General features: G+C 42.6%; 1 protein-coding gene across 1 annotated transcript in view; it reads left to right on the plus strand.

Annotated features, from left to right (window-relative positions):
• LOC137621007 (uncharacterized) overlaps positions 1-5,166 on the plus strand; it is a 6,700-nt gene extending 1,534 nt beyond the window's left edge. Inside the window, exons 3-5 of the mRNA XM_068351447.1 lie at positions 1-68; positions 4,740-4,940; positions 5,158-5,166. The exon at positions 1-68 is cut by the window's left edge and continues 150 nt beyond it. Of these exons, the coding sequence (XP_068207548.1) occupies positions 1-68; positions 4,740-4,940; positions 5,158-5,166 (278 nt within the window). The remainder of the gene's footprint in view (positions 69-4,739; positions 4,941-5,157) is intronic.
• The last annotated feature ends 15,646 nt before the right edge of the window (positions 5,167-20,812 follow it).

A 20,812-nucleotide genomic window follows, 5' to 3' on the forward strand; every position in this document is an offset into this window, starting at 1 on the left:
AACTGAAGGTCTTCAGCCCATCTCAGGAGTTCATCTTAGGGAACCTTGAGGATATCCTGGGTGATAAGGTTCGTTGCCCTCAGCCGATTTTAAAATTCAATAGTATAGTTCCCTAAGTGCGTGAGGCTGAGAAGAAATTATCCTAGCCATTACTTTATTGTAAGTAGTAGGTTGGCAAAGGCCCCAGCCACCCATTAAGATAATACTAATTTAGTCCATTTCTTTTAGCGATGCATATTTGCACCGATTCGCAGCGGTGCCCTTTTAGCTCGGAAAAGTTTCCGGATCGCTGATTGGTTGGACGAGATAATTCCAACCAATCAGCGATCACGAAACTTTTCCGAGCTAAAAGGGCACCGCTGCCAGTCGGTGCAAATATGCATCGCTAAAAGAAATGGACTATAGAGAGTTGTTGGGTCTTTGACCGGCCAGACAGTACAACATTGGATCCCTCTTTCTGGTTATGGCATGTTTTTCTTTGCCTATACGTACACTGAATAGTCTGGCTTATTCATTCCTCATTCTTTTCTCTGTTCTCATGCACCTGACAACACCGAAATTGCTAAACAATTCTTCTTCACTTAAGGGGTTAACTACAGCAATGTAATTGTTCAGTGGTTACTTTCCTCTTGGTAAGAGTAGAAGAGACTCTTTAGCTATAGTAAGCAGCTCTTCTAGGAGGACACTCCAAATCAAACCATTGTTCTCTAGTCTTGGGTAGTGTCGTAGCCTCTGTACCATGGCTTTCTACGTTCTTTTGCTGAAGGGTAGGCTACACTTGGGCAGACTATTCTATCTTAATTCTCTTCCTCTTTTTTTTCGTATATTTTATTTGAAAGACCTATTTCAATGTTACTGTTCTTAAAATATTTCAATTGTTCATTACTTCTCTTGTAGTTTATCTATTTCCTTGTTTCCTTTCCTCACTGGGCTATTTTTCCTTGTTGGAGCCCTTTGGCTTATAGCATCTTGCTTTCCCAACTAGGGTTGTAGCTTAGCTAATAATAATAATAATAATAATAATAATAATAATAATAATAATAATAATAATTCAAATGCAGTGATTTTTAGAATATGAAGTCATTTATGTTTTGTCAATTAAGCTGTCATTTATTAGATTCTGAGACTGCTCTGTCTACGATTTTACAGTTTTAAGTAATAAAGGTTTATTATATAAAATTAAAATTTCCAATTATAGCAGATTTTTATCTAATCTGTTTTTTCATCAGTTCGATTTAATATTTCATGTATGCATTATTCACTCACTTATTTGTCCGGACCAAACTGTGTCAGAGTCGAGTTCAATTTAGTGAAGTTCTAAGAGCAGCATTGAAGTAAGAATACAGTATTGCTAATCTTATAGCATAGACACAGCTAATCGAATGATCATACAATTCAAAAGACATGAGTCTAACATTAGCCTATTGGTAAATACATTACTGCTTCTGACAAAAGGCTGGTTGCAATCTAGAATTTTGAAACAGTTTTGTTGGTGTAAGAAAAGAAAAGAAAACATGGCAAGGGCACACAGATGACGAGTAAGTCTTGTAAAATCTTCATCACTTTCAATTTATCAACCAAATCCCCATAACATTGTGCTTCATCGACGCCAGCATCTTAAAATTATTCTTAAACTAACTTTAGTACTATTGTTCCAAAAATTCTATGCAGATACTCAAAGTTTCCAATTAAAGTCTGGTGATGGCAATTTAGTCAAATCTAGAGAAGGCAAGTCACGTCAACCTTGAACAAAAGCATAATTTAGGCAAAATCCCTCCTGCCCTCAATTGCACCACTTTTAGTCTTCTACTTTACTTCTGTTCCTGATTCTGCGAGCACGATCAAGATCCCCAAAGTGTCAGAGGTCCCTGAAAAAACCACGATAACGACCTGATAAGTGAACGATAGCAGGTAAGCTAACATTCTCCAGCATGAATACTATCAACATCCCAATCACATTTGCCGGCATCTACACAAGCAACAGCTCGTACCGTTGATTTGTTAATTTAACGGTGAAAGTAACGAAACATTTCAAACGTTCACAATCTTCGTTTTGTGAGCCCTAGGGCAGTAAACCCTCGAAATCACGGGCCCCTAAAGACTAAGGCACCTCACACACAGTCTTCACTCTCTCGCTCCCCTCAGGAGACAAGGAAACATTGCAGATCGGGCAATTCCACTCCCATGGGTGACATCCTAGATTTCCCAAGAGCAAGCCCGATCAAAACAAATGAGAAAACTTCCAAGCCTTCATCTTACAGGTATCATGACATGAGTGTACCCATTTCATCTGTTTCCTCTGTTCGCTGAAATTCTAAGCCTAGGTCGAGTCTAAGACTCGCCCATCAGCTCGAGACTGGTCTCAGTCACAAGATATGTCTTTGTAGCTAAACTGGTCAGTCTCTAGTGATACCACCAGACACAGATATGATTCTTCTAGGCAGAATTCTCCTTCACATGGGCAAGAAGAGAAGAAAAACAGGCAATACCAAGGATGAGCTAGCAATGCTCCCCGGAATAAAGTCTTCCTCTCACAGAGGAGTTTTGTGTCGTAGCCCTTCCTCAAAGGGGAGGTACTCTGAACACTCAGATAGCTCAATGTTTTACTCCCCCTCACACCTTTTGGAGATCATGACACCCAGTGTCTCCTCGACCTCAGTGGGCAAGAGGAAAAAGGGCAGAAAGGCTGCAGATACTTTTTGTCAGTCTCCGGTCCCTCCTTCCCCAACGGAGTACAGACCAGGCTCTGTCCTCGGTCCAAAGAGATTGTTACTCCAAAGGGGAGGAGGACTCAAAGTGCACTTCCGTTGAACCCTCCTCTCGAGGGAGAAGACAGGTTTCTCAGGGGAGAGAAAGGTCCCTTCCTCCTAATACAGACCCTGAAGTCAAAATCGACCTTACTCAAGGGTTTATCCCTCATGAGGGAGCTGACCAACATAGGAGAGGAATCCATGGAATGTATCAAGGGTGGGAGGATGGAGATTGATCGATACATTGGTGCCCCTCATGGTTCCAGACCTCCCCTTGAGCAAGTTAGGGTTGAACTGATACCCATGACTTTGAGAGCCTGTGCTAGAGATGGTTTGACTATCGGCTCTAAAGAAACAATGCAAGCTCACTTAATGGTCTAATGAAGCCAGAACGAGGCTGTATAAGAGGATATTGGATTTTAACTCTTCCAGCACTAAAGAACACAATCTGGTCCTCTGATATGAAGTTCTGACTTTTCTTGAATTAGCGACATAGCACCCTCAAATGACATAGAAGTGGGTCATCCAGATTGCCGGTTGCAAATTAGAGAGACATGGAAAAGAACCCGAATCTGGGGTTGTGAACAGCTGGGTTCTGAGTCTTGGCCTCAAACTCTGGGACAAACATAAAAGAGACTCAGAAAGAGTCATGGCATACAAGATGCCATGCAGCTTGCCTACTCTCTTTGCTGAGGCTAAAGCAAGCAGGAAGACAGTCTTGAGGGTTTTTATACCAATTATATATATATATATATATATATATATATATATATATATATACACTCAAGGACTAGATTTAACAATCACTATCGGACAGTTTAATAGTCCTGCTGCATTTGCTTCTCTGCCAGGAAATTTGAGTCTGCCCATTTCCTGGGGGAGGGGCTTCAGCCATCCAGGCTCGTATGCTTAGGCCTGCATTGCTTGTGCTTGAGACCTAGAGCTGGTAGCAGGAGTGTGAGCTCCTGTGCCTAGTACTGAAAACCCTTCTCAGAGATTAAGTTTTGGTATAGTACTACAATATTTCTCTCACAAAACCATGCAAAGGGATCAGTCAATGTCTTGTAAGACTAGGCCTGATCAGTCGTCCTGTGATTTGATTAAGTCCTACCTTCTGATTGGGTAGGTCTTTCCTTCACCAGGAAAGTATCAGCCTTCACTGCTTCTCACTCTTCACGAGAGAGAGAGAGAGAGAGAGAGAGAGAGAGAGAGAGAGAGAGAGAGAGATAGAGAGAGAGATGAATGTCTAGGATTGGGAAAAAAACCGAGCCCAGTATTCCTATACTACAAGTCGGTTAGAATCCAGATTGTCAAGGATGTCACACTTAAATGGCCAAAAAAACTGGGATTACAATGACGAAGCTCTATGAACCAGCATCATTTCTTAAACCAACTGTCATATCCCTAATGGCAAGTCTCTAAAAGTGCATATTAACCCACAGAACTAACAATTTTTGTGATCTGTGTAAAGCATATGCATTAATCTAATTTATAAAGAATGCCGTATAAATCATTCTGAATAAAAAACATTATTTTTTTACGCAAAGTGAGAGGGGACAAAGGTGTAGGGCGAGCAAGACGCAATAACCAACATGCTCAGTATACTTACATGAAAGAAATATTTTTCTTTGATTTCGTTAAAATTATCCCACAAACATATAACATATTTATAGTGCAAAGCAGATTAAAAAATAATCAACCTCTTAATTATCATTTAGAAAGAGCTTATTAATGTTAGCAAGATCAGCTGACTGAAAATAATTGCGAGTAACAGGTTTATGGTTATAAGCTGGATGCCAAGTTAACTATGATGGAATTAAGAATTTTCCAACCCACTATTGGAATGCATCTCGCTCTTACATTGGGGACAAGCTACCTATTTATGAACCTTCTGAATTTCTTCAATTTATTGAATTTTTTTATTTCAATATTTACTTACTTCAGCTCAAATACCTTAAAATACAGTTAATCAAATTTTCTTCCTTCCAGATAGAATTCTCATTAACTTTCCTAGAAGCTGGTGCTTATGATGGTGAATTTTTGTCAAATACACTTTGGCTAGAACGACAGTATGGTTGGAGAGGGATTCTGGTCGAAGCAAACCCACATTTTTTTGAACAGCTGCTGCTCAAACGTAGGAAGAGTTGGGCCATCAATGTTTGCTTAAACGTAAAACCTTACCCATCAAAGGTTAGTCACTGTATTACCATGTCATCATGCCATTGACAAGCTGTAGTTAGATTCATATGTGCTTTTTTGTACTAGTTTTAAATGTAACAGCACCTTCAAATATTAAACCACAAACTAATATCAACATGAGATTGCCATATGTGAGATGATTTTTTTTTTTTTTGGGGGGGGGGGGCATTTCAACTCCATCAGCTTGAATTTCTTTTTTTTTTTTCAGAAATGGTAATTACTTCGTAAATCGATGGGTATTTCAATTTGACCTTACTCTCTGATTGGTTCATAGTTTAAGTGCAGGTAATCACCTATCATTTGTTTCTACACGTAATACAAACCTTTGACCTTTAATAGGATTATGACTTCAGCAAAGCTGGAAAGGCCATTTAAACTTTAAATGAGGTACGTCATAGTAGTACTAGTAGTAGTAGTATTAGCAGTAGCTGGCAGGTGGTCGGTAGCACCCAGGTCCCAAGGTAGCACAACCTTCACTTTAACTTTGGCCGCCAGAGAGTACAATCATACTTCTCGGGATCCTCATCCTTTTCTTTTTCCTTCAGAATAAATGAATAGTCTTGCAGTTGTGTTCGTGGGATAATGGGAGGGATATGTAGTGTTAACTGATAACTGTACAATATTTATGTTACGGCTTCCTGTGCTACATGTCATTATGCAATATATTCGCTCCTGTCAAGTAGCATGTCTGTTGCTGTTCTATCTCTTGCATGTGTGTGTGTGGCCATACTACAACGATGACAATGTGAACATAAGGATGTTGATTTACCTTGGATATCACCAGTGCTCCATCAGAACAAGAGTTCCCCCCCGCCACCCTTCGATCCTTCAATGTCTGACAATCTTGGAAAGCATTAGGAACATATTACCTGGCTGTGCTGTTGTGTTCCTTTTCCTGTGAGACCATCGTCATTGACATGCACCACTCCAGAGTAAACAAAATTCAAGTTATCCTTCCTCTCATCTTTGTTACTTTTGAGGAGAACAAGTAGAAGACACCATCATAAAAATCCAATGTCTAATCGATAGCAGTTAATTATATATATATATATATATATATATATATATATATATATATATATATATATATATATATATATAGTATAAATATATATATATAGAACAGATTTTGACATAGGAAAAATCCATTTTTTGGCTCGAGCCATGTTGTCCTGATGGAAGTTCCCCATTGACAGCTTCTACTTAGGATATTTCTGAGAGTGATATACCAGAGAAATTTTACCTATGAGGTATCAACAGAGTTCTGACCTCTAGAGCGAATATCCCGAGAGATAACAAGCATAAATCAGGGGTGTTAATAACAAGCCATGACTATCCTTCCCCAAATAGAGTTAATCTCTTCTCGAAGGATAACGTAGAGTGAGGGATACATGGGCAAGTGAACTGTTACAGCTCCCGATCTCAATGTACTACAACTAACACGTTTCCTGTTGAACCATTCCAGGAGCAGCCATCGCATAATGCAAGGTCCCACACCGTGATTTGGGAGGGGATGGAAAAGTAGTGGGCGGGCCATCAGGACGACATGGCTATCTCACCCAAAATTAGATTTTTCCTATATCAAAATCCATTTTTTGGGTTCAAGCCATGTCGTCCTAATGGAAGTGTACCAGAGAATTTTCATTCTCTGTTGTGGACAAGAGAGTTTTAACCCTTTACACCCCATAGACATAATCATACTCCCTCTAGCATTGGTAACTATGGTACCAAGCTATGGTGCAAGAGATGTTTGTAAAATGAAGGAGCAAAGGAAATCAACGTCACAGTCCCACTCACTGTGGAGAAGATCTTTGTCTCCAGAAGATGAAAAGACCAAAGTCTATAAAAGGAACAGCAGTTTTTTAATGTTTCTGAAAGATGCATAAATGTAACAGTAATCAATTGCAACATTATTTGAGGTAGATTTATACAGAAAACTGGAGTTTTCCAACCACAACCTTATGTAATAGAGTAGTAAAATAGTAGCACTCGTGACATAAAGGGAAAAATATCACCTCTGACTCTTTACAATATTAAATAGTACATTGAAAAGAGGAACATAAGTCTCCTTGTCCAATGTAGACTGAGAAGTCCCAACTATACTGTCTACAAGAGTCCACATGCAACACTTACGAAGCTGGTTTAATTACACTACCAGCAGACACTACAAAATGTTTAATCTCCTACTGTCGTAGGTAATGTTTTGAAGAACACTCTTCAAGATTTCCAGCCCATGTACGACTGTAAGTCTGCTAAGGACATAGATTGGAAAAAAAATCAAGGAAGAGGCAACTTTCTTAGTGTTATGACCTGATGGTATACTATTAGGGTCAGTCCTTCTGATGAAATAGGCGAGATTGGACCTTAGCTGTTTCAGAGAAACATTAGATCCTGTCGTCTCCCCTTTAAATAGTTGCCCGCCTCCAAAGACCCAGCTCTTTAACAGGTAGGCCTTAAGGCACTCCATGGGGCATAGAGAAGGGTCCTCCTAAAGTGGGACAATCTTTCGTGGGAAGTTCGTTTTAGCCAAGAATGCAGGATCAGGGTAAAATTTACCTTCTCCAATTCTTAGAATTCAATGTGGCTATCAGCCCTTAGGAGGGCCACAATCTCGCTGAGTCTAGCACCAGACGCCATAACAAGCAAAAAGATAGACTTTTGAGTAAGATCCCTTAGAGAAGAAAAGGTATTATCTATCGAGGAGGCAAAGTGCAGGACTTTATGCAACGATCAAGAAATAGCCTTTGGAGGGACATTAGGTTTCAATATAGCAGAAGCCTTTCGGATCTTATTGAACTGCTTACTATTAAGTTCAATATCAAAAGCATAAGTAATGGGTCTAGTTAGTGCTGACTTACATAAGGCAATAGTTGTAGAGGCCAGACCTTGACCATGCAATGAGATAGAAGTCCATAGAAATAAAAGAGGAGCTGATGACTTTTCATGATTGCAACCCATTTTTTCAGGAAGACAAATATTGTCATTTCGTAGTGTTGGACTTGTACTCTTCTATGAAGTCAATTCTCTCCTTTGCAACTCTAAACTTTCTTTGAGCCGCGAGGGGGAGAAAATCATTGAGCTGAAGGGTTTTTGTTATACAAGAGGAAGCAAAGACAGTCTTCTGGTGAACATCCTGGGACAGGACTGGAGTTCGTAGAGGGACCTAGAAAAGTTTGAGTTCTAGAACAAGATGATACCAATTGCTCTTGGGCCACTTAGGAGCCACTAGAGCTACTGTTCCCTTGAAAGTCTGCAGTTTGTTCAGGACTTCCATTAGGAGGTTGAATGGGGGAAATAGGTAGATGAGAGGTCACCGGTTCCAATCCAGACATATCGCATCCGTCCCTATTGCTCTGGATTTAAGACTGATGCTACATACCGGGGAAGCTTCTTGTTGAAGCTCGTCGCAAAGAGATCTATTTGCAGTTCTGTGACTTGCTCTAGTATGAAACAGAATGATATTGTATCAAGAGACCATTCTGTTTCCAGTGGCTTGTATCTCGACAGGGCATTTGTCGTCACATTGTGAACCCTTTTGAGGTGAACTGCTGAGAGGTACCAGTTCCTCCAGTTTGCTAAAATGAGGATGGCTAGGATCACATGGTTGATCTGAGGAGACCTGGAGCCCAGTCTGTTGACACAGTGGACTATTCCCATTGTCGATGATTAAATTGATGTGTGATTTTGTCTTTAGGTTCATTCTCTTCAGAGTCAGAAACACTGCCACAGCTTCCAAATATTGATGTGAAATTTCTGAAATGCGATTGGCCACTGGGCCTGTACTTTAGAGCCAAAAGGGAAGACAATATCCTTGGGGGCTACAAAGGTGGCTTGCTTCCTGCCAAAAGCAGAAAGTTGAGCATTAGTGAATTCGGCCGTCTTTAGCTCCTTAACAAAAAGAGACTGAGCCTTGCTATGATTGTTTCCTTAGGGATCGTATCATCCCTAATTGATGCCTCCGAGTTAAGCCTTACGTAGCAGTAGGGATAACTATCAATCGATGGGAAGAATTCCAAATACGAGACTGGCTTGGAACCCAAACCCTCTCTGATATGGAGGTACCCTTCACTTAAGGCCATATGCTTAGCATAACGCCAAAGGTTCCTAACTGCACATTCTGGTAGGCTCAAAGCTGGGGGAGTCTTACAAGCAAGTGCCTTTTGTAAAGTTTCTATCCTCGCTATGAGATCCGCTTGAGAACGTTCATGTTTGGTGGTTAGGTTTTCCCTGAAAACTTTCATGGACACCGTAAGATCAGAGTTACTAGGAAATGAAGGTTTGTCTAATGTAGGAACAGGGGTGGAGGTGTAAGCTAGGGCTGGGGAACAAATTAAAGAGGCACTGGGAACTGTACTTATCCAATGTATATCCAAAGACTCTTCAGGGGCTTAAGTGGTCGGCAGGATCCTCTCCCTCTCTGACGACCTAGAAGTTAACATGTTATTGGTGGACAGGTTCATGAATTGCAGAGCGTCCCGAACTTCATTATCCGCATGATCTGCTGGTACCAGCTGGAGTTGAACCGTCGGTAACTGGAGATCAAACACAGAGGTCACCCTCAGCCTCGGGAAAGAAGAGGTCCTTCAGTTCCAGGGAAGGAAGATAAGGGGCACTTTGATGAGAGCTCTTCTGGAAACCTCCTACCTTCATATTATCATATCTGAGATGTAAATATCACAGAAACTATATGATCCCGGAAAATGAAACTAAACAGGCTTAATAGGTAGTAGGTTGGCCAGGGCACCAACCGCCCGTTAAGATACTACCACTAGAGAGTTATGGGGTCCTTTGACTGGCCAGACAGTACTACATTGGATCTTTCTCTCTGGTTACGGTTCTGTCCCTTTGCCTACACAGACACCGAATAGTCTGGCCTATTCTATACAGATTCTCCCCTGTCCTCATACACCTGACAACACTGAGATTACCAAACAATTCTTCCTCTCTCAAGGGGTTAACTACTAAACTGTAATTGTTCAGTGGCCACTTTCCTCTGGGTAAGGGTAGAAGAGGCTCTTTAGCTATGGTAAGCAGCTCTTCTAGGAGAAGGACACTCCAAAATCAAACCATTGTTCTTTAGTCTTGGGTAGTGCCATAGCCTCTGTAACATGGTCTTCCACTGTCTTGGGTTAGAGTTCTCTTGCTTGAGGGTACACTCGGGTACACTGTTCTATCTAGTTTCTCTTCCTCTTGTTTTGTTAAAGTTTTTATAGTTTATATAGGAAATATTTATTTCAATGTTTTTGCTGTTCTTAAAATATTTCATTTTTCCTTGTTTCCTTTCCTCACTGGGCTATTTTCCCTGTTGGAGCCCCTGGGCTTATTGCATCCTGCTTTTCCAACTAGGGTTGTAGCTTAGCATTTAATAATAATAATAATAATAATAATAATGCTGAACATCATAAGATTTATTCCTCCAAATCTGAATGGGATATTCAAAGGCATGTGGATTCCTTGAACGATTTCACAAATATTCAATATGCGCACCGCTTGAGACACTGCACACGTCAAGTAGGTATTCCAGCTCCTCCTAAACACGCTCTAGCACGTCTTGGGTAACAGTGCGGCAGTGATTCTCTGTTCGAGTTCTTCTAGGTTTGCACGAAGAGGGGGAACATACACCTCTTCACATATTATTTTGAAGGACTATTGAATGAGGAGAACCCAAGAACAGTATTTGAAGATGGACTCCCAAACGAGGCAGTTACCATAGGAGTGACTAGAAGAGAAGTAGAACATGCAGTAAGGAAGATGAAAAATAGTAAAGCTGCAGGACCGGATAATATACCAGTGGAGGTATGGAAGTCTTGGAGAGGAAGGCATAGATATCTTGTGGGACCTGATGCAGATAATCTTCAACCTGGAAAGGATGCCAGAGGAATGGAGAAGAAGCCTAATCATTCCCATCTATAAGGGGAAGGGAGACATCCAGGAATGTGGCAACTACAGAGGCATAAAGTTGATAAGCCATACAATGAAAATATGGGAGAAGATCATTGAGAAGAGACTCAGAGATGAAACAACAATTGGTGAGGAACAATTTGGATTCATGCCTGGAAGAGGGACTGTAGAAGCAGATGATAGAAAAACATCGGGAGAAACAGAAAGGATTACATATGGTCTTTATTGACATGGAGAAGGCATACGATCGAGTACCACATCAGGTGGTGTGGAGATGTAAGAGAGAAAAGGGAGTTCCTGAGAAATACGTAAGAATTACCCATCATATGTATGAGAGGGCAGAAGCAAATGTTAAAAGCAGTATAGGCCTAAGAGAAAGTTTCCCAGCAAATGTAGGACTACATCAGGGGTCTGCATTGAGCCGTTACCTATTTGATCTGGTCATGGATGTAGTAACACAAGGTATTAGAGATCAGTCTCCTTGGTATATGCTTTTTGCTGATGATGTTATACTGCGTAGCACTAGGGGAGAGGTAGTAGAAGAGAAACTGGAGTAGTGGAGAAGAGAAATGGAAAATAGAGGCTTGAAGACCAGCAAGAAAAAGACAGAGTATTTGAGATTGCAAATTGGGGAGAATGGGGAAGTTAGTTTACAAGGAGAGAGATTGAAAAGAGTTGAAAATTTCAAGTATTTAGGATCAACAGTTGCAGAGGATGGTGATCTGGGGACAGAAAAAAACCACAGAATACAAGCAGGATGAAAGAATTGGAAAAAAGTGCGTGGAGTACTGACAGGAAAATAGGGGTTATGTTGAAAGGTAAAGTACACAGGACCGTTATAAGACCAGCAATGATGTATGGAGCGGAGACATGGGCAATAAAGAAAACAGAAGAGAAGAAACTGGATGTGGCAGAGATGAGAAGATTGAGAATGTGTGGGGTGACAAGAAGAGATAAGATACGGACTGAGGTAATTAGGGGTACTACATGAGTTAGAAAACTATCAGATAAGATCCAAGAAAGTAGACTGAGGTGGTATGGTCATGTCATGAGAAGAGATAAACAGTATATTGGGAGGGGGGTGATAGAAATGTAGGTACAGGGAACGAGGAGATGAAGACCAAAGCAAAGGTGGATGGACTGTATCAAGGAAGACCTTTGATGAAAGGGATTAACCGGTGAAAAGGTGTGGGACAGAGGTAGATGGAGAAAGCTGGTCAGAAACATAGACCCCACATAGAAATGAGACGAGATGCAGACAAAGAAAAGATATGTGTATATATATATATATATATATATATACATATACATATATATTTATTATATATTTATGTATATATATATAGATATATATATTTATTTATATATTTATATACTGTCTATGTATATATATGTATATATTATATGTATGTATACATGTAATGATTAGAATAGTTAATATTACATGTTTAAAACAAATGACGTAATATGTCATGTTGGTTGGAAGAGCTAACCCTGGGATTTGCTGTAGTCATTCAAATTGTAAACAGGACATATAATGCAAACCTATGCAAACCTCGGCAAATTGACATTCTTCTTAAACGTCAACACATTGTCTCGTCATGTGAAAGTTTGTGACGTCACCGGATGCAGGTGTCTTCCGATTTCATCACGTGTCTAAAGTAAACCAAGCATACGATATCTGTGATATCGATAATTTATTCAGTTCATATCTAAACTTCACCAGAATTGGTCATCTGGACCAACACAGCTTCCTCCAGTGATGGAGATGTTTAACTCTGTTGTTTTTATATAATAGACTTAAAAACTATTAAGATGTATTCATGTACCATTTAAATACATCTGAAAAACAACTCATACTCAATGTGTGCTTATAACAGTAGCACGCCAATATATACATATATTTGTGTATATATATATATATATATATATATTATATATATATTATATGTATGTATATATACATATATATGTGTGTATATATATGTATGTATATATATATATATATATATATGTATATATATATATATATATATCTGTAAATATATATGTATATATATGTATATATATGTATATATGTATATGTGTGTATATATAGGTATATATATGTGTATATATACATATGTATATGTGTATGTATGTGTATATATATATATATATATATATATTATATATATATATATATATATATGTATATATATATATTATATATATATTATATATATATATACATATCTATATATATGTATATATATATATATATATATATATTTATATATATATATATAGTAGGTTGGCCAGGGCGCCAGCCACCCGTTGAGATACGGGGTCCTTTGACTGGCCAGACAGTACTACATTGGATCCTTCTCTGTGGTTACGGTTCACCTTCCCTTTGCCTACACATACACCAAATAGTCTGGCCTTTTCTTTACAGATTCTCCTCTGTCCTCAAACACCTGACAACATAGAGATTACCAAACAATTCTTCTTCACCAAAGGGGTTCACTACGGTACTGTAATTGTTCAGTGGCTACTTTCCTCTTGGTAAGGGTAGAAGAGACTCTTTAGCTATGGTAAGCAGCTCTTCTAGGAGAAGGACACTCCAAAATTAAATCATCGTTCCCTAGTCTTGGGTAGTGCCATAGCCTCTTTACCATGGTCTTCCACTACCTTGGGTTAGAGTTCTCTTGCTTGATGGTACACTCGGTCACACTATTCTATCTATTTTCTCTTCCTCATGTTTTGTTGAAATTTTTATAGCTTACAGAGGAGATATTTATTTTAATATTCTTAAAATATTAATTTTTCCTTGTTTCCTTTCCTTACTGGGCTATTTTCCCTACTGGAGCCCCTGGGCTTATAGCATTCTGCTTTTCCCACTTGGGTCGTAGCTTAGCAATTAATAATAATATATACATATGTGTATATATGTGTGTATATATGTGTGTATATATATATATATATATATATACAGTGGAACCTCTACATACGATTGTTCCAACATCCGAAGTAAAATTCAATCAAATTTTCGTCTCGACACCCGAAGTAATGCTCCAACATCCGGCGTAGATCTTGTTTACGCCGGTAGACGGCAGTACGTCGTAAGGACGCCATTGAGCGTCCATTCGGTCAGTTCTCTGTTCTCGTGCGCATCGTGTGGTTGTCCTCTGTTCGGTATGTTATTAACAGTGCTTATTATCTTCCTTTTCTCACGTTTCATTTTTTATTTTACATATAATCATGGGTCCTAACAAGCTTAGTTTCAGTACAGGTATTAGTAGTGGTGAGAAAAGGAAGAAAGCAATGCTTTCATCAGAACTGAAGCAAGAAATTATGGAAAAATGTTATTTTCATTAGTAAAATAAATTTTTGAATATATTTACCCGATAATCATGTAGCTGTCAACTCCGTTGCCCGACAGAATTCTACGGACGGGATACGCCAGCGATCGCTATACAAGAGGGGGGTGTACTCACCAGCGCCATCTGTGGTCAGGTACTCCAGTACTTCTTGACAACACCACCTCAATTTTTTCCTCGGTCCACTGGTTCTCTATGGGGAGGAAGGGTGGGTCAATTAAATCATGATTATCGGGTAAGTATATTCAAAAATTTATTTTACTAATGAAAATAACATTTTTCAATATTAATCTTACCCGATAATCATGTAGCTGATTCACACCCAGGGGGGTGGGTGAAAACCAGTGTACATGTTAATCAAGAAGCTAAGTATCCCGTATTTCATATTATCAGTTATTCAAAATAACAATGAAATTATAAGTACCTGGTAAGGAAGTCGACTTGAACCATTACTCTGCCTTTAATAAGTTCGTCTTCCTTACTGAGCGCAGCGTTCCTCTTAGGAGGCTGAACAACTCTAAGGTGCTGAAGTATAAAGGGTTGCAACCCATACTAAAGGACCTCTACACAACCTCTAACCTAGGCGCTTCTCAAGAAAGAATTGACCACCCGCCAAATCAACTAGGATGCGGAAGGCTTCTTAGCCTACCGTAACAACCCAAAAACAACAATAAAAGCATTCAAGAGAAAGGTTAAAAAAGGTTATGGGATTAAGGGAATGTAGTGGCTGAGCCCTCACCTACTACTGCACTCGCTGCTACGAATGGTCCCAGGGTGTAGCAGTTCTCGTAAAGAGACTGGACATCTTTGAGATAGAATGATGCAAACACTGACTTGCTCCTCCAATAGGTTGCATCCATAATACTCTGCAGAGAACGGTTCTGTTTGAAGGCCAACGAAGTAGCCACAGCTCTCACTTCGTGTGTCCTTACCTTCAGCAAAGCAAGGTCTTCATCCTTCATGTGAGAATGAGCTTCTCTAATCAGAAGCCTTATGTAATACGAAACTGCGTTCTTGGACATAGGCATCGAAGGTTTCTTAATGGCACACCATAAGGCCTCTGATTGTCCTCGTATAGGTTTTGACCTTTTAAGATAGTACTTTAGAGCTATGACAGGGCAAAGAACTCTCTCTAGCTCGTTACCCACCATGTTGGAAAGGCTAGGAATTTCGAACGACCTAGGCCAAGGACGTGAAGGAAGTTCATTTTTTGCCAAAAACCCGAGCTGTAAGGAACATGTAGCTGTTTCGGATGTGAATCCTATGTTCCTGCTGAAGGCGTGAACCTCACTAACTCTTTTGGCTGTTGCAAGGCAGACGAGGAAAAGAGTTTTGAGAGTAAGGTCTTTGAAAGAGGCTGACTGGAGAGGTTCAAATCTAGGAGACATAAGGAACCTTAAGACTACGTCTAGATTCCAGCCTGGAGTGGACAAGCGACGTTCTTTAGAGGTCTCGAAAGACTTAAGGATGTCCTGTAGATCTTTGTTGGAGGAAAGATCCAAGCCTCTGTGGCGGAAAACTGTTGCCAACATACTTCTGTACCCTTTTATCGTAGGAGCCGAAAGAGATCTAACATTCCTAAGATGCAACAGGAAGTCAGCAACTTGGGTTACAGAGGTACTGGTAGAGGAAACTGCATTGGCTCTGCACCAGCTTCGGAAGACTTCCCACTTGGATTGATAGACTCTGCGAGTGGATATCCTCCTTGCTCTGGCAATCGCTCTGGCTGCCTCCTTCGAAAAGCCTCTAGCTCTAGAGAGTCTTTCGATAGTCTGAAGGCAGTCAGACGAAGAGCGTGGAGGCTTGGGTGTACCTTCTTTACGTGAGGTTGACGTAGAAGGTCCACTCTTAGAGGGAGAGTCCTGGGAACGTCGACCAGCCATTGCAGTACCTCTGTGAACCATTCTCTTGCAGGCCAAAGGGGAGCAACCAACGTCAGCCGTGTCCCTTCGTGAGAGACGAACTTCTGAATAACTCTGTTGATGATCTTGAACGGCGGGAATGCATATAGATCGAGGTGGGACCAATCCAGCAGAAAAGCATCCACGTGAACTGCTGCCGGGTCTGGGATTGGGGAACAGTACAATGGGAGCCTCTTGGTCATCGAGGTAGCGAACAGATCTATCGTTGGCTGACCCCACAAGGCCCAAAGCCTGTTGCACACGTTCTTGTGAAGGGTCCATTCTGTGGGGATGACTTGACCCTTCCTGCTGAGGCGATCTGCCGAGACATTCATATGGCCTTGAATGAATCTCGTTACCAGCGTGAGGTTTCGACTTCTTGACCAAATGAGGAGGTCCCTTGCTATCTCGTACAGCTTCCTCGAATGAGTCCCTCCCTGCTTGGAGATGTACGCCAAGGCTGTGGTGTTGTCGGAGTTCACCTCCACCACCTTGCTTAGCAGGAGGGACTTGAAGTTCATTAAGGCCAGATGTACTGCCAACAACTCCATGCAATTGATGTGAAGCGTTTCCTGTTCCTTGTTCCATGTTCCCGAGCATTCCTGTCCGTCCAAGGTCGCGCCCCAGCCCGAGTCTGATGCGTCCGAATAGAGATGAAGATTGGGGGTCTGAACAGCTAACGAGAGACCCTCCTTGAGAAGGATGTTGTTCTTCCACCACATGAGAGTGGTCTTCATCTCTTTGGTAACAGGAATAGAGACCGCTTCGAGCGTCATATTCTTGTCCCAGTGAGCTGCTAGATGGTATTGAAGGGGGCGGAGGTGGAGTCTCCCTAACTCGGTGAACAGGGCTAACGATGACAGGGTCCCTGTTAGACTCATCCACTGTCTCACCGAGCATCTGTTCCTCTTCAGCATGCTCAGGATGCACTCTAGGGCTTGGTTGATTCTTGGGGCCGACGGAAAAGCCCGAAAAGCTTGACTCTGAATCTCCATTCCCAGGTAAACGATGGTTTGGGAAGGAATAAGCTGGGACTTCTCTAAGTTGACCAAAAGGCCCAGTTCCTTGGTCAAGTCCAAAGTCCATCTGAGACTCTCCAGACAGCGACGACTTGTGGGGGCTCTTAAAAGCCAGTCGTCTAAATAAAGGGAGGCTCTGATGTCCGCCAAGTGGAGGAATTTGGCAATATTCCTCATCAGTCGCGTAAACACCATAGGTGCTGTGCTTAGGCCAAAACACAGGGCTTGGAATTGGTACACAACCTTTCCAAAAACGAATCTCAGAAAAGGTTGGGAGTCTGGATGAATGGGGACGTGAAAGTAGGCGTCTTTCAGATCCAACGAGACCATCCAGTCCTCCTGCCTGACCGCTGCTAGGACCGACTTCGTCGTCTCCATAGTGAACGTCTGCTTGGTGACATAAGCATTGAGCGCACTGACGTCCAGCACCGGTCTCCAACCTCCTGTCTTCTTGGCCACCAGGAAGAGACGGTTGTAAAAGCCCGGGGATTGATGATCCCGGACTATCACCACTGCCTCCTTCTGTAACAGGAGCGACACCTCTTGATGTAACGCTAGCCTCTTGTCCTTTTCCTTGTAGTTGGGAGAGAGGTTGATGGGAGAAGTGGTCAGAGGGGGATTGCGGCAGAATGGGATCCTGTAACCCTCCCTTAGCCACTTGACAGACTGGGCGTCTGCACCTCTTCTTTCCCAAGCTTGCCAGAAGGTCTTGAGTCTGGCTCCTACGGCTGTCTGGAGAGGAGGAGAGTCAATGTTTGCTTTTCGAAGACTTGGTACCTTTCTTGGACCTGCCCCTGTGACCGTCTGGGCGGGTACTTCCTCGGCTGGGGGCTCTGCCACGAAAGGGCGGAATAAATCTGGTAGCAGGAGTATCAGCCACTGGGGTGCGGTAAGTTCTTGGAACTGAAGGTGCAACCTTAGCCTTCCGTGCTGAAGAGGCCACGAGGTCATGCGTATCCTTCTGTATAAGAGCCGCAGACATTTCCTTGATAAGATCCTCAGGAAACAGGAACTTAGACAGGGGAGCAAAAAGTAACTGTGACCTTTGGCAAGAGGTGATACCAGTGGAAAGGAAGGAGCAAAGTTGTTCCCTTTTCTTGAGGACTCCCGATACAAACATAGAGGCAAGTTCGCCGGAACCATCGCGAATTGCTTTGTCCATACAGGACATAATCAGCATGGCCGAGTCTTTGTCAGAAGGGGCAGTCTTCTTGCTCAAGGCCCCCAGGCACCAGTCGAGGAAATTAAAAATTTCAAAGGCGCGAAAGACTCCCTTTAAGAAGTGGTCCAGGTCAGAAAAGGTCCAGCAGACCTTAGAGCGTCTCATAGCCGACCTTCGTGGAGAGTCAACCAAACTTGAGAAGTCAGCCTGGGCAGAGGCAGGGACCCCCAAGCCTGGTTCCTCTCCCGTGGCATACCAGACGCCCGACTTAGAAGTCAGCTTAGGAGGCGGAAACATAAAAGACGTCTTTCCCAGTTGCTGCTTGGACTGCAACCAATCCCCTAAAATTCTCAAAGCTCTCTTTGACGATCTGGCGAAGACAAGCTTAGTGTAGGCAGACTTAACAGTTTGCATGCCTAGAGAGAACTCGGATGGAGGAGAACGAGGGGTAGCAGAAACAAAATGTTCAGGGTATAACTCTCTGAAAAGAGTAAGGACCTTGCGAAAGTCAATGGAGGGTGGCAATGACTTGGGTTCCTCCACATCAGATGAAGGATCATCCAGGTGAGCCGCTTCATCCTCAGAAACCTCATCACCTGAGTGTTGAGAAGCGAGAGGTAACGATAAAGCAGTATGCTGAATGGCTGAATCCTGAAGAACGGGTGCATGCGCACTAGCGGATTCATCCTCAAGAGTCTGCTGAAGAGGATGAGGGCTGGTAATGACAAAGTCCTGAGGCTGGGATGAAGGAGGTTCTGCGGGGGTCTGAGGAGCAAGCGTGGTGAGAGGCGAATGCTGTAAAGCATGAGGCTCATGCTGCATAAACTGCGGTTCAAGTTGAATAGGAAGCGGCTTAAGCTGAGAAGAAAGTGGTTGCTGCATGCGTTGAGGTGGCTGTCTCAAAGCATGAGGTTCCTGCCTCAAGGGTTGCGCTTGCCTCAAGGGTTGAGGTGGCTGCGCAGAGAGAGGCTCTTGTCCCACGAGTTGAGGTGCTTGCCTCGAGAGTTGAGGTTCTCGCCTCGAGGAAAGTGGAGGTGGCTGCTGCAAGAGTTGAGGTTGCTGCCTCAAGGATGGTGGAGGTTGTCGCACCGCAAGAGGTTGCTGCCTCGAGGATGGTTGCAACGCAAGAGGCTCTTGCCTCAAGGATAGAGGAGGTTGCTGCAAAGCATAAGGCTCCTGCACCAAGTGTTGAGGAGGTTGCCGCGTGGCAAGAGGCTCCTGCCTCAAGGAAAGTGGAGGTTGCTGCACAGCGCTGGTATCTGGCAACTCCCAAAGCGGCAGCTCACGCATGGAGGTAGCTTGAGGAACCTCAACCTCATACGTCTGGCAGGCTGGACTGCGCAGAGGTGGGGGGAGCGCTCGCAGGAGGAGGTGTGATAACCTTCTCTGCCTGAAACTCCTGCATCAACACCGCAAGCTGCGACTGCATAGTCTGCAGCATAGCCAACTTGGGATCAACAGAAGTTGAGGCCTGTTGAGGCATAGCTTTAACAGAAGTTGAGGTCTGTTGAGGCAAAGCTTTACCTCTCTTAGGAGGCGTGCAGCCATCCGATGACTGCGGCGAGTCCGAGCTAGCCCAGTGGCTACACCCGGGCTGTTGAACTCGCGCGGTCTGGACCTTACGCTTAAGAGGCCTTGAGACCTGGGTCCAGCGTTTCCTCCCGGAAACATCTTCTGCAGACGAGGAAATAAAGGGCTCAATCGTCTGAGAGTGGAAGTGACGATCTCTATAAGATACGCCCGCAACCACTGAGGATACTACTGTGCGCCGATCGAGGCCTGCCGAACCCTTTTGCCCTTCGACATTGCTTCTCCCCTGGGCTTGGGAGCTTGCAAGAGGTCCCGGACTGGGAGGACGACTGGCACGCACAGAAGTATCCTCATGCGCAACACTGACACTGACACTAGGCACAGCACTGGCACTACCACTTCCCACTGCACTTTTCACTTTAAGTTCCTTGACATCTGCCAAGAGAAACTTGTGGTCACTCACTACCGACTCCACCTTATCACCTAAAGCCTGAATGGCACGTAAAACATCCGACATATCAGGCTGAGCACTAATAATAGGTTCGGGGGTAGCCACTACAGGGGGAGGAAAAGGTTGAGGATCATGGGGGGAGGAATAAAGTAAAGAGCGAGCCGAACTCCTCCTAACTCTCTCTCTCTCTAACTTAGTCGTATACTTGAGGAATCGAATAAAATCAAGTTCCGAAAGTCCGGCACATTCCTCACATCGATCTTCCAACTGACAGGATTTTCCCCTACAGTCTGAACAAACGGTGTGAGGATCAACCGAGGCCTTCGGAAGACGCCTAATACAAGTCCTACATCGTCTTTGGGGAGGAGCTTGAGAATGGTCGGACATCTTGAATCAGAGAACAGTCAAGGGGGGATTCCAAATTAAAGCAAAGATCGTTATACCATTAATCAAAATCAATCCAAAAGCTATCTAAGATAAGGGAAAAGCTTCCTGTATAGCGAAAGCTGAAATCTCAGAGCAATACTTCACCAAAACCGT

The sequence above is a fragment of the Palaemon carinicauda genome, chromosome 27 (genome assembly GCF_036898095.1).
Source record: "Palaemon carinicauda isolate YSFRI2023 chromosome 27, ASM3689809v2, whole genome shotgun sequence".
Taxonomy (NCBI): domain Eukaryota; kingdom Metazoa; phylum Arthropoda; class Malacostraca; order Decapoda; family Palaemonidae; genus Palaemon; species Palaemon carinicauda.